General features: G+C 41.0%; 1 protein-coding gene across 5 annotated transcripts in view; it reads right to left on the bottom strand.

The window, feature by feature from the left end:
* Positions 1 to 615: 615 nt before the first annotated feature.
* Positions 616 to 19829, bottom strand: part of smarca2 (SWI/SNF related BAF chromatin remodeling complex subunit ATPase 2) — a 55225-nt gene continuing 36011 nt past the window's right edge. For all 5 annotated transcript variants that reach the window (XM_075467294.1, XM_075467295.1, XM_075467290.1 and 2 more), the window contains 8 exons: positions 19356 to 19433; positions 17777 to 17995; positions 15025 to 15248; positions 7566 to 7671; positions 6475 to 6576; positions 5416 to 5542; positions 4225 to 4358; positions 616 to 1036 (listed from right to left, as the gene is read on the bottom strand). In XM_075467294.1, the coding sequence (XP_075323409.1) occupies positions 1001 to 1036; positions 4225 to 4358; positions 5416 to 5542; positions 6475 to 6576; positions 7566 to 7671; positions 15025 to 15248; positions 17777 to 17995; positions 19356 to 19433 (1026 nt within the window). In that variant the 3' untranslated portion in view covers positions 616 to 1000. The remainder of the gene's footprint in view (positions 1037 to 4224; positions 4359 to 5415; positions 5543 to 6474; positions 6577 to 7565; positions 7672 to 15024; positions 15249 to 17776; positions 17996 to 19355; positions 19434 to 19829) is intronic.

Below are 19829 nucleotides of genomic sequence, written 5' to 3' on the forward strand. Positions count from 1 at the left end.
ACAACTTCTTAAAAGTACTAGATAGGAGACTACATGACAGACTTTGATAAATGATGTACCATCTGTGTACATATGCGAGTACATTTTTATTGTTAAAATTAAGTCAGCCTTTATGGCCACCTCAGATTTATTTGTTAGCCACCGATATACCAGCTTTGGATAATCTGGAAGGGTTTCACAGTCTCGTTGTCTGGTAAATCAGACTGTATGTTGCCTTCTGAAATATGGATTCAATTTCTCTCAACAAAAAAAACAACAGGTCCCATGTTTCTTAAAACTGGCTTTTTTCCGCTGTTCCTTTAGACCTTTAGACAGTAAAACGCTCTTCAAGAGCCAGTCGTTAAAAGGAGTCTTGAATATCAACATGGTTTTAGTGCCTAGAAGCTAAAATTAGCTTCCAAAAAATAAAAGCTTTACCTAGGAGTTCCTTTTTTTTTCATTTTTTCTTTTAAAGTTGAAACAATTGGCACAGCACGACGTCAAACAAGGAATCCAAAAAAAAAAAAAAAAAACTTGATTGCCTTTTGCTTTTTCAATCAGCAGCCACTCCAAATGAAAAACAAAGTCTTTGCTTTGATACTTTTTTTTTTGTTGACATTTCAAAAACCGTGACCATTTTTATTTTTTTTTAATTTTACCCCCAAAAAGTGCAAGCAAGCAAATACAAATAAAACAAAAGCACGTATACAATGACAAATGTATTTTTCTAAAGAGGATTTGTTTAAGCAGAGTTAAAAAATATACTACAAAACTCTTAAAAACCGGAATATAAGCTGATTGGTATTGCTGTATGTTATTGATTTATTAGTAATACATTTAAACACAGCTTGGAGAAAAGACGCACACTGCAGACTCACAAAGAAGACAAATATATATATATATATATATATATATATATATATATATAAAACAAAAAAAAAAAAAACAGCAGCGATGGAAGATACTGTCCTTTTGTTTATAGTGGCAGAAACAACATCCTCACGCCTTTGCTTCTCCATCCTCACTCATCGTCACTTTTGCTCTTGTCTGACAGATCCTGCAAGAAGAAGGAGATGAAGAGCATCAAAAAGCGAGATTCAAAGGCAAACATGCCGAGGGGGGGGTTTATACGATTAAAGTTGATTTCCTGAAGTGTGCAATGACAAAAGGAAACACACTAAATCACAAACTGAATATATAAACAGCCAGAAACGAGCGGGAAAGCTTTCCAACGCAGGCTAATTCTTTTCTTAGATCCTTTCCTGTTGTTTCATTGGGCCTTGGGACAAAGAGGTGAAGAAAACAACAAAACTGAGCTTTAAAACACCACAAGGGCAGAGGCGCAGCTGACTAAATCAAACACTGCATTAATATTCAGAGTAAGGGGGCATGTGGCCACTCTCTGAAGGTTAATGTAAACAGTTCAGCCGAGTCAGGCCCTGCCATTACAAACAGCACTTACGCACCATCAGAGAGGAGCTGGCCTCAGGCCGCCCACTTCAGCTGACAAGGAAGGAGGAGGATTTCTCCACAGCTCCTTTAAAATGGACTGAGGTGAAGTGGAAAACTGTTCTGTGGTCAGGCAAACAGAAACTTGAATGGATATTGTGTCCTCCTGACTAAGGAGAGGGACCATCTGGCTTGTTAGCAGTAATCAGTTAAAAAAAAAAACATGCATCTCTGATGGCTATGACGGTGCATTAGTGCAACCTGCACATCTGGAAGGCTTGTATTTTTCAGTAATACTGTCTGAAACCACATGCTGCATCTGCTCCGACAACATGGCTTCAGAGTAGAAGAGTAGCAGTCCAGACCTTTCAACCGAAACATTTGGTGAATCATGAATCAAAAACATCAACATAGAAGACCCAGGAGGACTATTGAGCAGCTAGAATCCTAAAGAAGACAGGGATGGACAGCATTTCTCTCCCAAAGGTCCAGCAGCTGGTCTCTTTCAGCTCACAGACTGTTGTTAAAAGAAGACGGGATGCTACACAGAGGGCTCCGAACCAACTTTTTTTTTTTTTTAAACACTCTTCTGAAAGAAGGAACAAAACATCTGAATTATTCTTGATTACTCTGTGGCCACAGATTATATTCCAATTTCCATTATTTACAACTAATGACGCAAGTTTCCTATTAAATCCTTGAGTCAAATATAAACAATAATGTAATTATAACATATCCTCTCAGGCCAGCAAGCCATCTGAGCCCCTTGATTACTGCGCTACTGATCAGCGACTCTTCAAAGTGGGGAAATGCTCCTTTAAGGTAAGGATTAGGAGAAGAATAGATGGGAAGTCTGAGAAATATTTTCAGGTGAATATAAACTAATTAATGACTTGATAAAGTGCAGTTAGTACTTTTCATGCAGGGTTTGCAGTGACTGATTCATCAAGTGCAAAAAGACAAAGGAGAACAAGTGGGAGGTTGGAGCTGAAATAAATCTTTCAAAGGGAAAGAAGAAAGCCAATTACAACTTGAGCTGGCAGCGGGGATAAAAGCAGCAGCAGCAATCTGTGCAGCACTCTCCAACTCCAATCGGGCACCAATATATTCTTTTGACTCCAAATGGGAGGTGTCGATCAAAGAATTGTGGGAAACTGCTGTTCAGATCTGTGTGACGAAGTGTTCATCAGACCACACGACTCCTGACCTTTGAAGTAAACACTGAATCCAAGAGGTCTTCCTCTGCTTTGCAATATAGTTAGCAGGGACTTCAAATCCTCTTCCACCGAGGAACATCAAAGATGTCCAGATAATCACAACCCCACAACAATGGGAGATAATAATAATCATAATATCATACGATCCTTGCAGTACAGGATGAGAGAAACGGAGCTTTGTTGAGGATTTTAGGGGCTGATCATCCATACGTGTGGGCCAAACTCTGAACTGTCACACAGTGACACACAGAGCGGACGTTCCACTGCAGTGTGTCTGCAGGCTTGCATGATAGTTTCCCAAATAATCCCAAAGAATTCTGGGCAATGCAAAAACTACTTGGGTAAGAAAGGATGCCCTTCTATGAGGTATGTCATCGCCACCTCAGTCATTTGGCCTCAGACTCATGTTTGGAATAAGTATTTGGATCACTCAACCAACTAATGCCCAGCTGCTCGGAAAATGTTCTCACTGCCAGAATATAGAGTGTCATATTTAATTGGCATGAATAAATAATGCCAGCTCTGAAGCCAGAACGTATTTTGGTAAATCCTTGTTGCCTCGACTCCTCTCTCCTTGCGGCTCTTCCTCATCTCCTCCTCTCAGGAGGGAAGGACAAAGGCACGAAGACAGGAGATCAGGAATATTTGCCACTACTGTGAACTGTGCCGGGAAAAGCTTAACTTTTATGTAAGAGGATAACGTTTACGTGGTGATAAAGAAAAAAAAAGATGTGTTTATGGTTTCAGTAAAGATATTGATCTGCGTTACCTTAGAAATAACTTGGACCCAATCTGCCATCCACATGAGACGCAAGCAGCTAAGATCAAGTCTTTTTAATGAGACCATTTCATTACAGAGTTCCTGGAACACATTTAGCCTGTTTGGACCGCAGGAACAACATGACAACACTGCCTTCAGTTCCTGAGACTTGTCACGAGTGCTTTTAAATATCGCCTGACATGCAATGTGCTTTACAATCTATTCTTCTTCTACAGACAATTTAACAACAATAAATGCCACCTCTCTGGCACCCCAGGTGTGACAGAGATGCTGATTGGACAGCAAGATTGGAGCAAACAGGACTGTAATGACCAGGGTTGACATCCACTATGCTTCAGTGTGTCATTTCTCCAGATTCCATTAAAACAATGAAAAGAAAAGAATAAAAGACGTTTTCTGATCTGCAGATTGTTAACAGTTCAAATTCTGACACTGACGTTAGTATAAATGCATTTGACAAAAATATGAAGTAGACCTGCTGAATGCTTTTCCTGGAAAGGTATTTATGTCTCTGCTGAAATACGTTTGCCTGCGCCCAGACCCTCCGATCTACTCGCTCCTTCATACTGACCGATACATCTGGCGCTGTGACATAAAACAGCAGTTTCTTCTGGTTCTTTAAGAAACGCCGGAGCACAAACAACAACAACGACATTAGGTCCAGGTGTTTGCACCAGTCTCAAGTGACCGATGAGGAGAAACAAACAAAACAAACACCCTCTGCTTTCGAAATTGGTTTGAGTAAACAAGTTGACATCTGAGTCCCTGTGGATACGCGCTTCTATAAAATACACTTACAATATCGTCCTGGTCCTCGTCACTGTCGTCGTCGCTGACCACTGGCTTGGCCTTCCCTCGGCTTTGCCTCTTCTTGCCTTTGTCGTGGCCGCGGCCCTCCCTGCCCAGCTTGATCTTCACCCGCACAGACTTGGCTGAAAGAAATACGAGCAGGAAACAGGAGCACTTTAAACAAAGTTTAAGTGTTCGAAAATGTGTCTTCTCGGAGTTTCTGCACAGGGAGGATGTTGATCATTTATGCAATCGGTGATTCGTGTCGAGCATCTACACCTCTGTACAAGGAGAGGAAAAAAAAAACAGACTCTTTGGCATGTGCTGGAGAGGACTTTATATATCAGTCTAATGCTGCAATGATTAATTAAAGATCTTGGCTTTAAAACAATGTCATTCTGGTTAGAAATAAATGTTGTGATGATGCATAAGCTGACTGAAATGATGGCATGAAACCATAGGGACCATCATTTGTGTCGTGCTATTTTCACGGGACATGAATCTTTGTACGTGAATGATTATTCAAAATCCAGGTGTCTATCTGCTTTACAATGTTAAAAAATTAAAAAATCGGTTGGTTGCTTGAATAAATTGTTAAGTATAGTTGCAAAACTAAAAAATTTGAAACATTCATGATCAGATTCCTTTTTCTGGAGCCTGGCTGTGGTGAAGCACTCAGTGTGCTGCTTTCATTGCGGTTGGCAAACAGCTCTGTGCATTACTGCCACCTTGTGGTTGTGGTAACAATCTCCAACCGGCAACTGCTTAAACCAGAAAAAACTCCTCCTGAAAGAGACAATGGTCTCATGAACTATTCCATTTTTATAATTCAATAACTATGTTGGATGGAGCAAATTGTGCAGACACAAAAATTTGCAGGAGAATATTGTGCTTTTATCCGTGTACATGTCTACTGTGTACTGTCAGCTGTGCCATCAACACTTATGGGAGGGGGCGAGCTTTTCAGATGTGATGAAAAGCTCTTTTCTGCCACAGAAACATGGAAAAAAAAGCTCTCAGAGACCCCCCCCCCCCAGTTCAGTCTAATTTGACACATAGTCCACGGTGCTCCCAGTGGGATGGCAGTGAATAGAAAACCTGAACAGCATGGGCTTAGCTTCCAGGGGAGGATTTTAACAAGATGATGCAAGGTTGAATGTGTTTGTTTCTGTGCACGGCCCGGAAAGGTGCGCGTCTTACCCTCAGCCTCCGACTCATAGTCGTCATCATCATCCTCATCACTGTCGTCGTCGCTCTCTTCGTCCTTGGCAATCTTTTGTCTGGCACTCTTGAACACAGACTGAAGGACAATGGAGTCCTCATATATCTTTGAAGGAAAAATAAAGGATGGTTATACATACAGGGAGCTGAGGGGTGGAATAATAACATGGAAAAGCCGATCGGTCAGGGACGTAAATACTGCTCATTTACAGAATTGTGACTTTCAAACCTTTAAAGCTAAACTCTAAACCTTAAAACATATTTTTGTATTTTCGTCTCGTGGTGTCTAACGCATTATAGAATGAACCCCTCAGAAAACAAACTGAACAGAAGCTCTTTTTAGGCTATTCAACAGCCGCAAAGACACTTGAATGAAACCCAAAGTCAATGGGGAAAGTCTCTTTAAAAAGGATCACAGAGGGCGAAGATGAAGTCATGAAAAAATAGATCCGCTACATAACCTCATACAACTTTCCTTTTTAATTGAATACTTTAATCCTTGCTCTGCTACAGAGATTTACTGAACAGCGCCATGAAACTGGGACCAACAGTGGTGCAGCCATATTAATTAGTAGAAACAAAGTCTAGATTTCTTAACACAAGCTTGTCCTGACAGCGCCAAACAATGCCAGTAACCGTGGAGCATTGTTCCCGCACAACAGCAGGAGTAAGCCTGAGCGGGAGAATCTTTAGTGATGGACTCAGTTGGTCTATAAGACCAACTGAAGACCCACGTTCTCACCAAATAAACATGGAAAGCCCAAACATGGCACATCACTATCGAATGGGTGAAATGCTCATCTGCTAATGAGCACATAATCACCACTGAGAGACGAGCATGATCAGAAAATGACGTTCACCCAAAGTGATGCTTCCAGGCAGCAAGTTTTCTGGCAGTTCTCCAAGTAATTGACAGATTCAGAAAAACTTGAGAGTAACTTTGATACATAGGTTTGAACACACCAGCAAACATAGAAATAACCGAGGGATTAATTAGAAGAAGCAAATTAGAGAAAGTTGTGAAGAAGAGTTTCTAACCTGGGACCCCTCCAAGTTGAAGGTCTGTGCATTTTGACAGAGCAGCATCACATCCTTCTCCAGGTCTCCCACGTTCCTGTATTTGTGGTTTCTCACACGCTCCTGTTGGCAGAAAAACAGGAGCCAGTTTGAATCCTACTCATCGTATGGCTTTCAACGCATGTGACATTCAAGGATTCTTTCTTTTCTGACTGTCTTTTATAGGATATTTGTGTTCATTAAGTAGGGTTGTGTGAAGTACTGACGAGAAGTCGCTAGAAGTGGACGTGACGCATGATGTTTTGTTGTTTTTGAGGACGGGTTGTGTGAAGTATTTCTGAGCCGTCAGTGTCTTACCTGCAGTGGGCAGCAGTAAGAGCGCTCTAAGACTGAAAGGGGGGTGAAGCCAACTTAACAACTGCTCAGAGGACGCTCAAGAGAAGCTAATGTTCACCATCTAAAACAACTCAAAACTCATAAAATCAAACCGGTTCGAGCAAACAATATTGTGAATGTTTACAACACTCGATGTCTCTGCCACTATATTTCCTCAACTGATGAACATCAGTGTTGCACGTTTAGTGTGCGGCCATCAGTTAATGATTGCTTATTTAAAGGCTGTGCACTATAACGGTAATTGAAAAGTTTAGCACCCATGAAGCGATAAAAAAATTCACATTATAGGGTTTTCTCAAACAGTTTAAATTCACAGGGTTGGATATTTTGCATCACGTTGAGTCGTTAGTTTGGCTCGCCATCAGCTTCCCTGCCTTATTCTACAAACAGAGCGTTCTGACCGCTGTCTACTAAGAAAAGGAACCTTTCTTTAAGCTCAAAATTTATGTATCTCTTTAAAATACTATTGGATTGGGGATAAAGTTCCCTTATCTGTGATTCTGTTTAGACTCACACAAAAACAAAAGAAATAAAAATCTAATTAATTTCCAGAATCTCAAAGTATTCATTCCATTTTCACAGAATACTCCTTTATTTACGCGGCACTGAGTTTAACATCACGAAAGAACTTTCTGATGAGAACATTCAGATTGTTCATCATAATCCGAGATTGACGGTCATTTCTTAATGTTCGTGTTAATCTACGGTTAACAGACCTTGATCTTCTTGAAGTCCACAGGTTTTCTGATCAGCTCATAATATTCCGGGAGTTCCTTTCTGGACGGAAGCTGGACGAAGACTTCGCTCAGTTGTCTTCCTGACCTGCGAGCACAATAATTCCACATCAATAAATTTCACATAATGAAATCCAGATTTCATCCTGTCAAGCTGCTGATTGTAAATTGCAGTACTTTTCATCCTTCGTGTGTTTGGTGGGGAAAAAATATGATCATGTTCTAATACAATAAGTGTTGAGACTAGGGCTGGGCGAGTTAACTCGTTAATATCGCGTTAACGCATTGATTATTTAACGCTGATAAATTGTTTATCACGCATTAACGCATGTTTGCTTCCTGCTTCTGAAGAGTGCAGACGTGTCTCTGCTTCCTCCTGCTGCTTATCGCTTTATTTGCTTTTAAATCATTTTACTTCTTTCCACAAGTCTTGGATATAATTTTATTATTTTTCTTTTAAGTGAACCAAGACTTTTTAAAATCATTTTTATTCTTTTTACAACTTATCTGACGAGCCAGCGACTACAATCCTTTCAACATGCCCTGTGAAAGCTGTCGGATATATCAATATACCCACCCACAAGTTGTCATTTGGGTTTTTTTCATCATTTGAGAATGTGTCATTCAAAATGGAGATAAAACAATCTTCCATACTTTACATCACCATTTATAAACCACCACAGAATTGTTTTATTGATGATTTTACTGAACTACTTTCAATTGTGTGCACTGCTTTTGACTGTTTAGTCATAACAGGGGACTTGAATGTGCATGTGGACGTAGCGCATGACAAGCAAGCTAAAGAGCTCACTGCTGTCCTTGAAATGTTTGGTCTAACTCAGCATGTGACTGAGCCCACCCACAACAGAGGGCACACTTTAGATGTGCTCATTTCAAGGAGTGTTGTTATTTCAAACGTGAATGTCGATGTTGCTTTATCTGATCATTTCTGTGTTTTCTTCGGCCTATCTACTTTACCCAAATCAGCAGCTGGGTCTGCAGTTGTTCGGGGACGACTCATAAATGACAGAACAGGGACACAGTTTATGGAAATGATTAGGTTTGAGAACACCCTGTGTTCTGATGTTGATGATCTGTTGAACTCTTACACATCAAGTCTCTTAAATGTTTTGGATACCATTGCCAATGTCACGGTTAAAATGGTTAAAAGTAGGCAAAGGGCGCCATGGAGGAAAGAAGAGTCGGTCAGGGCACAGAAAAGGGAGTGCCGGAAAGCCGAACGGTAATGGCGCAAGTCAAAGCTCCAGGTTCATTATGAGACTTTCAAAGAAAAGCTATGTGTGTTCAACCAGACTTTGCGTAGAACGAGGGAGAGTTATTTTTCTGAAATCATCAAAAACTGCAGTAACAACTCTCGTGTCCTGTTTGCTACAGTAAACAGATTAACAAACCCTCCAGTTTCACTGCCTTTAGAACTCATTTCTACATCCAAGTGAAATGAGTTTGCAACATTTTTTAATGACAAAGTTCAAGGCATTAAAAATGCAATCATTTCCACAACACAAATAACTACTCTGCAGCCAGCTAGACACCTAGAGCTGACACATTTCACACCTGTTACTGACAAAACAGTCGAAGAGACCATCTGCAGTCTGAGTTCATCAACGTGCTGCCTTGATGAAATGACCACTAGATTCCTAAAGTCTGTGCTGAGCAGTTTGTTACCACAACTTGCTCATCTAGTCAACATCTCACTCCAGACTGGAACATTTCCAAAGGCCTTAAAAACCGCTGTCATTAAGCCTCTTCTAAAGAAGAGCAATCTTGATGCCACAGTACTGAACAACTAACGGCCCATATCAAACCTGCCATTCTTAGGCAAAGTCCTAGAAAAAGTTGTATACCTTTCTCCTGTCTAACAATGCTCTTGATACCTTCCAATCAGGCTTTAGGCCCCACCACAGCACTGAGACAGCTCTGATCAAGGTGACAAATGACATCCGCCTGAACACAGATGCAAGTAGAGTCACAGTCTTAGTTCTGCTGGACCTGAGTGCTGCCTTTAACACAGTTGACCATGCGACCTTATTACAGAGGTTAGAAGACTGGGTGGGAATCTCTGGTCATGCTTTAAACTGGTTCAAGTCCTATCTGGAGGACAGGAAATATTTTGTTGAAATTGGTAACTGTGTCTCAGACCAAATGGCTATGACCTGTGGGGTTCCCCAGGGGTCAATCCTGGGACCCGTATTGTTCAATCTTTACATGCTTCCACGAGGCCAGCTAATACGCAGCTATAATGTGTCCTACCACAACTATGCAGATGACACTCAGATCTACGTGTCACTGACGGCAGGAGAACACGGGCCTGTAGATACACTGTGTCGCTGCATCGAACAGATCAGTGTGTGGATGCAAAACAATTTCCTCCAGCTAAACTCAGACAAAACTGAAATCATTGTCTGTGGCCCAAAGAAACAAAGAGAAAGTGTTATCAGTCACCTTGAGACTCTCTCTCTAAAACCTAACTATCAAGTTAGAAATCTCGGGGTTATAATGGACTCAGACCTGAACTTTAACAGCCACATTAAATCTGTAACATCAGCAGCTTTTTACCATCTAAAAAACATTGCCAGAATCAAAGGAATAGTGTCTAAACCAGACTTAGAGAGACTGATCCATGCATTTGTCTCCAGCAGGTTAGACTACTGTAACGGCCTGCTCAGTGGGATCTCTAAACGGGCTATAAGAGAGCTGCAGTACATCCAGAACGCTGCTGCTCGAGTCCTGACTAGAACCAGGAAATACGACCACATTAGTCCAGTGCTCAGGTCTCTGCACTGGCTTCCTGTCGCTCAGAGAATAGACTTTAAAACAGCTCTGCTCGTGTACAAGTCTCTTCATGGTCAAGCGCCAAAGTACATCTCTGACATGTTAGAGCCATATGAACCAACTCGGGCTCTGAGAACCTCAGGGAGGGCTCTCCTGCTGGTGCCCAGAGTCAGGACTAAACAATGTGAGGCTGCGTTTCAGTTTGATGCTCCTAACATCTGGAACAGTCTTCCAGAAAATGTGAGACAGGCCTCAACTCTGACAATGTTTAAATCCAGGCTGAAAACAGTTCTATTTAGCTGTGCATATGACAACTGAAAGTATTTTATCTGCACTCTTTGCTTTTTAATTAATTAATGATTATTTTAATGGGTTTTTAATTTCTTTATTTTATTTTTTATTTCTTTTAAATGATTTTTTTGCCTTCTTGTGATTTTATGTAGCTGTGAAGCATTTTGAATTGCCCTGTGTATGAATTGTGCTCCACAAATAAAATTGCCTTGCCTTTTATTTTTATTTAAAAAAAAAAAAAAAAAAAAAAAAAAAAAAAATTAAATTTAAAAAAACTACATTTTGGGGGGGCTTTTGTGCCTTTAATGGATAGGAAAGTTCACAGAGACAGGAAGCAGGGGGCAGAGAGGGGGGGAACGACATGCAGCACAGGGTTGTCCGATGCGGGACTCGAACCGGGGACAGAATCAGAATCAGCTTTATTGGCCAGGTTTGAGTAAACAAACAAGGAATTTGACTCCAGTTAAACTTCACTCTCAAAGTACAACACTCAAAAATAACATAAAATAATATTATTAGAAATAGAAATAAGCTGCAGCGAAGACTATAGCCTCTTGTACATGGGGCGCCTGCTCAACCCACTGCACCACAGCTGCGGAACCGGAAAAGAAAGTAGTTGGTGGATCCACCAAACATGGAGAAGGGTACGGAACTTTTACTCGGCCATTTTCATTTTAAAGTTCTTCCAGACGGCGGAGTCGACAGAACCAAAGTCATCTGTAAACTCTGCCAAGTTGAATTGTCTTCTCAGCGTAGTAGTTCCAGTCTAAAATGTCACTTAAAGGCAAAACACACAACTGATAGCAGCAAGTCATTCAAGGAGACAGACAGTGGAGCGAGGCTTCTACATAAAAACTACAGAAAGATGCTGATGTTAAAAGTGTGTTTGCACAACAAATGTTATGGCACTTTCATTCATATGGCAGCACATTTAAAATAAAACTAAATGCTAAAAGCTATACACTACTTTTGAATAAATGAATGGATTTTGCGTACAAATGCAATTAACCGTGATTAATCAGGGAAATCATGTGATTAATTAGATTAAAAATGTAATTGTTGCCCAGCCCTAGTTGAGACAATTGTGTACTAATTTTGGAGAATTTAGTTTGCGGTACTGCATCATACTGACATTTCTGTTACTCAACCTGCCCTCATGGATGGAACTGAAACAAAGAAAACAATGACAACAATCGTTCGACTAGCAGAGCGGAGTCAGGAGGACCACACAGAACAGATGCATGCGCTATCACACACACACACACACACACACACACACACACACACACACACACACAGGCATATGGAGAACTGAGATACAAGCTTCTGTCAGAATGCAAAGTGAACTTATCAGTGCAAACAGGCTGATTTCAGCTAAAGAATGCAGCGCAATTAACAATTAAGTAATAATGCTCAAACCATTTCAAGATAAGGGAGGTAAACAACAAGCAGTCGGGTGCATAAAAAGAGCTGCCATAATGTAAACAGACAAATGATTAAGAAATATGGCACGTATGAGCAGGAGGTTAAATAAAATCCAAATCACTTTGCAGACACCAGTGGACCGAGTCCCTCCTCTGAACACACGGATTATTGCATTGATTTATTCCAATATATCTACAACTATAACAATAAACTGAAAATGTTCAGTGCTCATCAACTGCAAGGTTTGTCTAAGACGGAACACAATACTGCAAGCATGAGCCCACACAAACCACTCACGATAAATTCATATTCATCATCCCGCTACAAGCAAGTATTGACTGCATTTTCTTCCTAGTTCATTTCCATACAGCAAGGAAAATGGGGGAAAGGAGATAGTTTATGTTGAAAGGTTTTTGTGTTTCTCCCTTTTCTTGTAAACCAAGGCATTTGATTGATCCTCAAAAATATTGCTTCTTTCCCACATTTTCTATCCCAACACAGAGAGTGGCTCCAAAACTAATCCATCTGCCAAAGTCTGAATGTGTGTCTTCTTTATTTTCAGTTCAATTCAGCCAACAGACTTCCTGTCACGATGTGTAGAGAGGCAGCATGAACTCTAATGTTCAACAGATGTCAGGAGAAAAAGAAATCTTCTGTTCAGACCCTCACCTGCTGAATAATAAAGAAAGAGGTCCAACAGGTTGGACAACTCTGCCTTTGAGCTGCAGGACAGCAGCTCAAATTCTGGACCAACTGAAAATAACTGAGCAAAAGAAATATTTTTATCAAATACTCAACGACCGGTGGTGTGACCTTCAAACTGTAGTGGTTCATTTATGACTGCACGAGAAACTGGAAACCAAAAGCAAAATAATTAAAATAAAAATCGCTGGAATTCCACATCAGAGACAACCGGAGACAACTGTCCTGTGTTCTGCATCAAATACGCTAAACTCCAAAGCTTCCTACACATAATCATTCAACCAGAACCCACAAGGAATCACTCAACTATGTACAGGAAATACAATGAAAACATAGCATTGCTCTTTATCCAAAGCCCCACTCCAGCAGTTGTTAATCCTCAAAGTTCCTTTCTGTACTCTGCAAGATTTTTTTCTTTTTTTTTTTCTTCTTGTTTTGTAATTATCAAAGCAGAAACACTGGATTCGTCTGTCGTTCAGGCTGGTTTCAGGGCTTCTGATGGTAAATTGCACTGACACAGTAACAGCCACCTCTAAGAAAACAGCTCACTAGTGCTGTGCGATGTTACAATATATGTCGTACGATATACTGTATATCGACAAGCAGTCCTGCAGACACTACAAAATCAGACGGCATTGCTATTCATTTTATATATAAAAAAATAATAATTTTATCCATATCGCACAGCACTACATCTCACTGTGGACTAATGTCATGAATGCTTTAAACAAGGGGATTTCTTGTCATGGCAAAATAATTCTACATGTGTCGATACACATGACGTACCTCAGTGTGTTCTATGGAGGAAATTAAACTTAAGACCGCTGCCCGGCTAAATTGAGGAGATAAAAGTTTATTCAATTCTAAGGTCACACAAAAAAAAAAGCCCTTAAGAGTGCAGATATATACAGTGTAATAGGGCTGAGCAATTTTATTGATACTGCGATATATATCGATATTTCGTTTCCCGATAAAGTATTGATTTAATTTTTTATTTATTTTGTTTAAAGCAAACTTTATTGAAAAGTCAGATGTTACAATTAGTGAAGACACAGAACATTAAAGGGACACTGTGTAATTTCTTCCCCCATCTAATGGTGCAATTTTATTTTGCAGTCGAATAAATTTGCTCTCTAGCGCCTCGCGTTTTCAAATGTGCGTTGCAACTTGTTGAACTACGGCAGGCGGTATGTCAAGATTCTCTTTTTCGCTTTTTTGGCGATGAGGATCCTTCCTCCTGTGGCGTGGCATAACTATGGTCTTCCATTGCGAACAAAAGTGCAGGCCGTTCAGGCTGGTTTATACCAGAGAATGTCTAATGGCGTAGACTGGCTCTGTTTATACCTGCGTGCAAACGTGACGTCAAAAAGACGTAATTTCCTCTTGCAGGCCTGGCGTTGGGGAAAACGCGATTCGAAGTGCTTTATGTCCCTCTCGGCACTTCGTCGTTTTTCATAGACTGGAAGGACATGGCAGCCTCCATAGAGCTTGCCCGCTCTATGTAGATACAGACAAGTTATTCTTCACTCAGGAGGATAAGTGAGATTATTGACAGAGATAATTTTACACCAATGAGGACTAATTTATGAATGAATATGTTGATTTGAGCTAATAAATGACTTAATATATTACACAGTGTCCATTTAAGGTAATGCAATACAATGCCAGGGAATCACATTATACACAACAAAGTGATAAATTAGTTAATAAAAATGTTGTATAAAGTGCACAGCTCTCACGTTTGTGACATGTTCGTTTGTTTCCGTTTGTCTGGCTGTGTTGTCCTTCCGGTTCTAAGGTTGGACCACCAGTCCAATCAGCGACGATTCATGTCGAATCGTATCGTTGGCCGAATATCGTGTATCGTATCGTGAGATTAGTGTATCGCTACAGCCCTACAGTGTAATTGATCTCCTTTAAAACTATAAAGAATTTTTCAAGCTTTTTAAAAAGGACAAAGATGGTTGCCACTTAAGTTCCAGAAGTAATCTAATAAACAGGCTGGTGTGTGCGTGGTTCTCAGTGAAGAGATCTGATCTGCCTGAATCAGTGTGGCCTTCTGGGAGATTTCTCCAGCGTCAGAGTAAAAACATCATGAAGCAATCAGGATTTACTGACTCAGATTTTCACAAGCCGTTTGTTTATGCTGGTCCAACACGGTGACCACCTGTGACAGAAGAGAATACTGCCACCACAGACACCGCATGAGGCATAAATAAAGAAATCTTACCCGTCTCTGTAGTTGATCACCGTGTCAATGATGGTGTTCATTTGCTTGGTGAGTTTGGGCGCGTTGGGGGAGAGCTTTTCTGCCGGCGGTCGTCCACGTCTCTTCTTGGCCTTCGCGCTTCCGTCGTCTCTGCTCGAAGATTCTTTGTCCGGACGTCTCTTGCGTTTGCGCTTTTTCAGCCGGATCTCCTCCTCCATCTCCTCCAAATTTCCATCCTCAATGGCCTGAAGGTCACGAGACAAAGTTCATAATCAGTCATTAAACCTGTGAGATGCAGAGCTGCAGTGTCATGGCATCACGTTTAAAAACAGATGATTTGTATTCTCCTAAAAAGAGATGTTAGAGTGAGTAACTCCTATGCAACAGCAAATTTACATATACGGTATGTGTGTAGTCTGGTCACGGTGCTTTTTTTCCTTCTTTATGGGACAGCAAACAAGTCTTCTTCTAATGAGACTTTGTTTGAACCACAGCCAACGTGGCCTCAAAGTGTCATTGTTCTATTCTAGTATTCCCTGAAACCTCTGTGCCAGTCAATAAAATGGATCTGCCCGGCTTAAGGTGACTCCCCAGGGGAGAGCGTCACAGTCTTCTTGATGTGGGTCACTGAGTGCTGCTGGCATCACAACGAGCAACGATTTGGTTTCCAATCTCTTCTAAGACCCAGTTTTCAACTGAAGAACGTGAAGTGAGCACAGCTCTCTTCTCACAGGGTCACACAGACACTGAACACGTCATGCTGGCTGGTGCACACTCACACACTCAGACTCAGCCACAGACATTGCCATGATTTCTGCACCAGTCACAGACATGCATATCTTATATGCAACTAAATTAGGACAATTATAGATGTAGAATTAGTTCACTTCCCTCAAAGAAATGTGCATTGTATAAAAAAAAAAAACGAGGAAATCACAAGAGTTTTGTTCCTTCTTAACGTAGGAAAAAAAACATTTGTTCTTTGCCTTAATATACAAGTTTGTAAACATACAAGTCTGGCACACATTTGTCACAAATACTATCGTTTGCCATCCTTTGCCACAGCTCTTAAGTATGTGCAATATCATACCATGAAAGTTTTCACTCAACGGCACTGTAAGCTTGTAAATCTTTAGCAATCAATTGGCTGATAGATGTAATCACCCTGGACTTAGTTGGAATGGAGCCTGCAGTATCTGTGACTTGGTCTTGACTGAAGCCGTTGTTGTTTACTCAAGCTGCATTAGAAAACCGGGCTTCACGATGAGGTCTCAAAAAGGCAAGTGTTCGGTAAGCTCTACACTCTTTTGCCCCAACGTACCCTCCTTCTTATGAAATCTAAATCATTTCCAGTTTACAGTTGAAGGCGAATACTGTTCGGTCTGAGCGGGGCATCGGGTGAGTGGCCCGCCTGATACACTATATAAACGGTGTACAGGCTCCGCTGTAGCTGCTTGTATCTGCCATCTGCGTGTTAATGCCCGACGGAGTAAAGTCTCCAACCACCAACGACTGCGAGAAATTAATGTTCAGTTGTTTTAGAAAAAGACCAGACCGTCAAACACAGGAAATAAATCAATTCTTCCAGGTCTTGTCTGCTACAGACAGAAGCTAGATTTACAGACGTTTCAGGCCTGGCGTTTGCCTTGAAAAGACGGCGCAGCGCGTTGTCGTGCACCAGTTGATTTTTGTAACTTGGCTGCGCCGAGAACGACAAACCGGATGGACCAATTTGAGACCAGGCTCAGTCAGGAGGTGCGTTTGTACAGGCAGCTGTACGAAACTGCAGTGAAACAGCACAGGGAGCACGTAAACTCCCAAAACTGGTGCACAGAGATTGGCAGAACTTTGGGGAAAGAGGGAGAGTTCTGTAAGAATGTGTGGAAGCAGCTACGGGACAGATACGTGAAGGCAAAGAAGAGGGCAGAGACTCCAAGTGGTGATGCCGGGGGTTTCAGACCTTCACCTCTATTGACTTAATTGTCTTGGCTAACGAACTTCGTGAAACACAGAAACACACGAAGCATTTCATCTTCCAGATACTGCAGCAGCATCATTGATGACCGTGTTCCTGCTCTCGACAGCGGCATTGTGTTCTTCTCGACTTTCTTCGTTGTAGAGTAGCGATAACCGTCACATAGCAGCGACACCTCTGACGGAGAAAATTGTAAGTACGGGTGCATCGACTTGCGCCACTATATACAGCCGGCACGAAATCGTGGCGTCATCAACACCGCTCGCGCTAGCCGACGCGGCAACCATGCTAGAGCCTTAACACATCACTACTTTTGACTTTGCAATTTGTTTAACAGGCCACAAATCTATAAGATGCATGTGTCTAAATTATTCTTTGTAGAGTAGATACTCCAGATTTCTAATTTCACTGTGAGCGCAGACGCATGTCACATTCAATGCACAGTTGTTTCGGACCCGATAAATCAGGCTGCAGGTTACTGACGTGTTCACAAATATCTGAAACAATGTAAGATACCATATTAGTTTTTAATGCTCACTGAATGAATGACTAAACAAGGTTGTCTGCAACACCAAGAAGTATTCTGTATTCAATTATTTCAATAATCAATTATCAAAACATAGAATATTTCAGACGGCTGTAATAAGTTGCAGTGGAGGGGAGCCGAGATGTGGGGAAAATAAAGTTTTTGATAGTTCTGACTGCGGTGTTTATGTGTGCTTACATTTATCACCTTGTTTGCAGTTTGCTGACGAAGGAATAAAAATTATTTGCACCCTGATAAAAATCCGTCCATACCCGTAGCCACTGTTTTTCAGTCAGTGCGTCGCTGTAGTCCACGTCGCGACGACAGCGTGATCCTCGACCGAACAGCTTCTCCTTTTCCTCTTCATAGGTGAGTCTTTCCACCTCAGCGTCATCTTTGATGATCCAAGAAGGCAACTCGTCTTCCTCCATTAGGCGAGGCTTACGTTTTGGATTCCTGGCATCCTCTCGTCGTCGGTCCATGTCCATGCGCTGAGGAGGAAAGAGAGGAAAACCATAGGTTAAGTGGCAAATAGTGACAGTTTTCTAGGTTCCTTAATGATTAAGCATATAAATGGATCTCATAAGATGGATCTCATACTCAAATAAACAGGTGATGGAGGATCCATAAAGCATCAGGATCAGTCAAAAACATTCCAAAACCAAAACCCTACTGTTTTATCATAGACCACCATCATGCTATCACCATGCTGAGGTCTTTTTCTCTGTGACAAAGTCCTGTGATCACAGCAAGCAACCAGGGCCGGTTTTTGCTATGGGCAATGTGGGCGACCGCCCTAAAAAATAAATAAATAAAAAATTTGCCAGTTTTCTAGACCACTCATTTCCATGTCAAGTTAGTGGAGTGTGCGCTGGGCCGCCCTCATTGTCACATCAACTTGCTGCTGAGAGTCATACAGGTTGTGTGTGTCAGAAGAGGCAGGGGAGGGGGGGGGGGGGGGGAATAGACTGATCCCAGGCCACACAACACAAACTGCTTCTAATCCAAATAAACTGTATTTCCTTCCTAAAATTAACATAGACCCATATACCTTCATGTAATTAACTGGCTTATGTGAAAAATGTAAAAAAAAAAAAAAAATGTAGAAAAAATCTATGCAGTCATCTATGTGAATTTGTTTACGTCACATGACTCCGGTTGATTGATGGGTGAACGGACGGTGTTAATGAGAAAAGCAAAGGTAATAATGTCGAGTCATCATGGATCATCATCATGGTAAAAGACCAAAGAAGCCATCAGGTGCCCAGTTTAGAGGGGCCTCTGTGAGCAACAGATCTGAAGTCCAACTGACCAACTTCATCGCATTTTTAGGGAGGCTTTTGCCAGCAGCAGTGTAAACTCAAGCTATGAATGTTTCATACAGGGTGCCCAGCAACCACAGAGCACAATGCTGATTCAAGCCAAATGAAAACACAACAACATCAACATCAGGACCCTGTAAAGCTTGAGAGCTTTTTTAAAAAAAAAAAGAAGAAACAAATCAAATTTGATTTGAAAAACAACTGGTGTTTAGCAAACTAGTAGTTTTGGCACAAGGGAAAACAGCAATTAAAGATATCTAAAACACAAGAGGGTTACAGAGTTGTGAAGTGTAAAAAAGCCAACTGTTTTACTTGCAATTGCAATGGCAACACAGGCGATTATTATGCAAAGTGATGCTTCTTTGAAGTGTCAGAGCAAATAGAACATTTTTTACCAGAGGAATAGGCTTGTCAGAATGTGCGCAACCTGCAATCAACCAGCTTTAGCCGACTGCTCTTTTCGAAGATTATAAACAATACTTTCCATTTTAACTGTTTTACAAGCGACAAAAACATGTACTTTTCTTACCATGAAGAGCTCAAATTCATCTTCATTGCGGGCTATCATCTGATTAAGGGTTTCATCATCAGGTACCTCATCTTCCTCCTGCAATCAACAAGATGAAATCAGCAAGACGGTCCAAAGCCACATCTTTTTACTCGGGTTTTAACTGTCGCAGTAAAACAGAGCTCTCTATCATGTTCCGTTCAATACAAAAAAAAAAAAACAGTCACTTCAACAAATAAACAGTTAAGATTGTATCACAAAAACACAAAACAATGAGTGAAGGACAAATAATTGCAGATCATATGAAACACCCTCACTGAGCCTTCCTGCAATGCAATCAAAACTATCTCATTACATGAAGAATAATTCAATTCAAGTGGAAAACATCCATTCATAAGCTTGTACATTCATCAGAAAAAATGCCAATTTAGTCCCAAAAATCTCGTCTTAGGCTCTAAACATTTTCGCTTAAAAGTTAAACTTTAGATTAAAAAA

Source organism: Odontesthes bonariensis, chromosome 6 (assembly GCF_027942865.1).
Source record: "Odontesthes bonariensis isolate fOdoBon6 chromosome 6, fOdoBon6.hap1, whole genome shotgun sequence".
Taxonomy (NCBI): Eukaryota; Metazoa; Chordata; class Actinopteri; order Atheriniformes; family Atherinopsidae; genus Odontesthes; species Odontesthes bonariensis.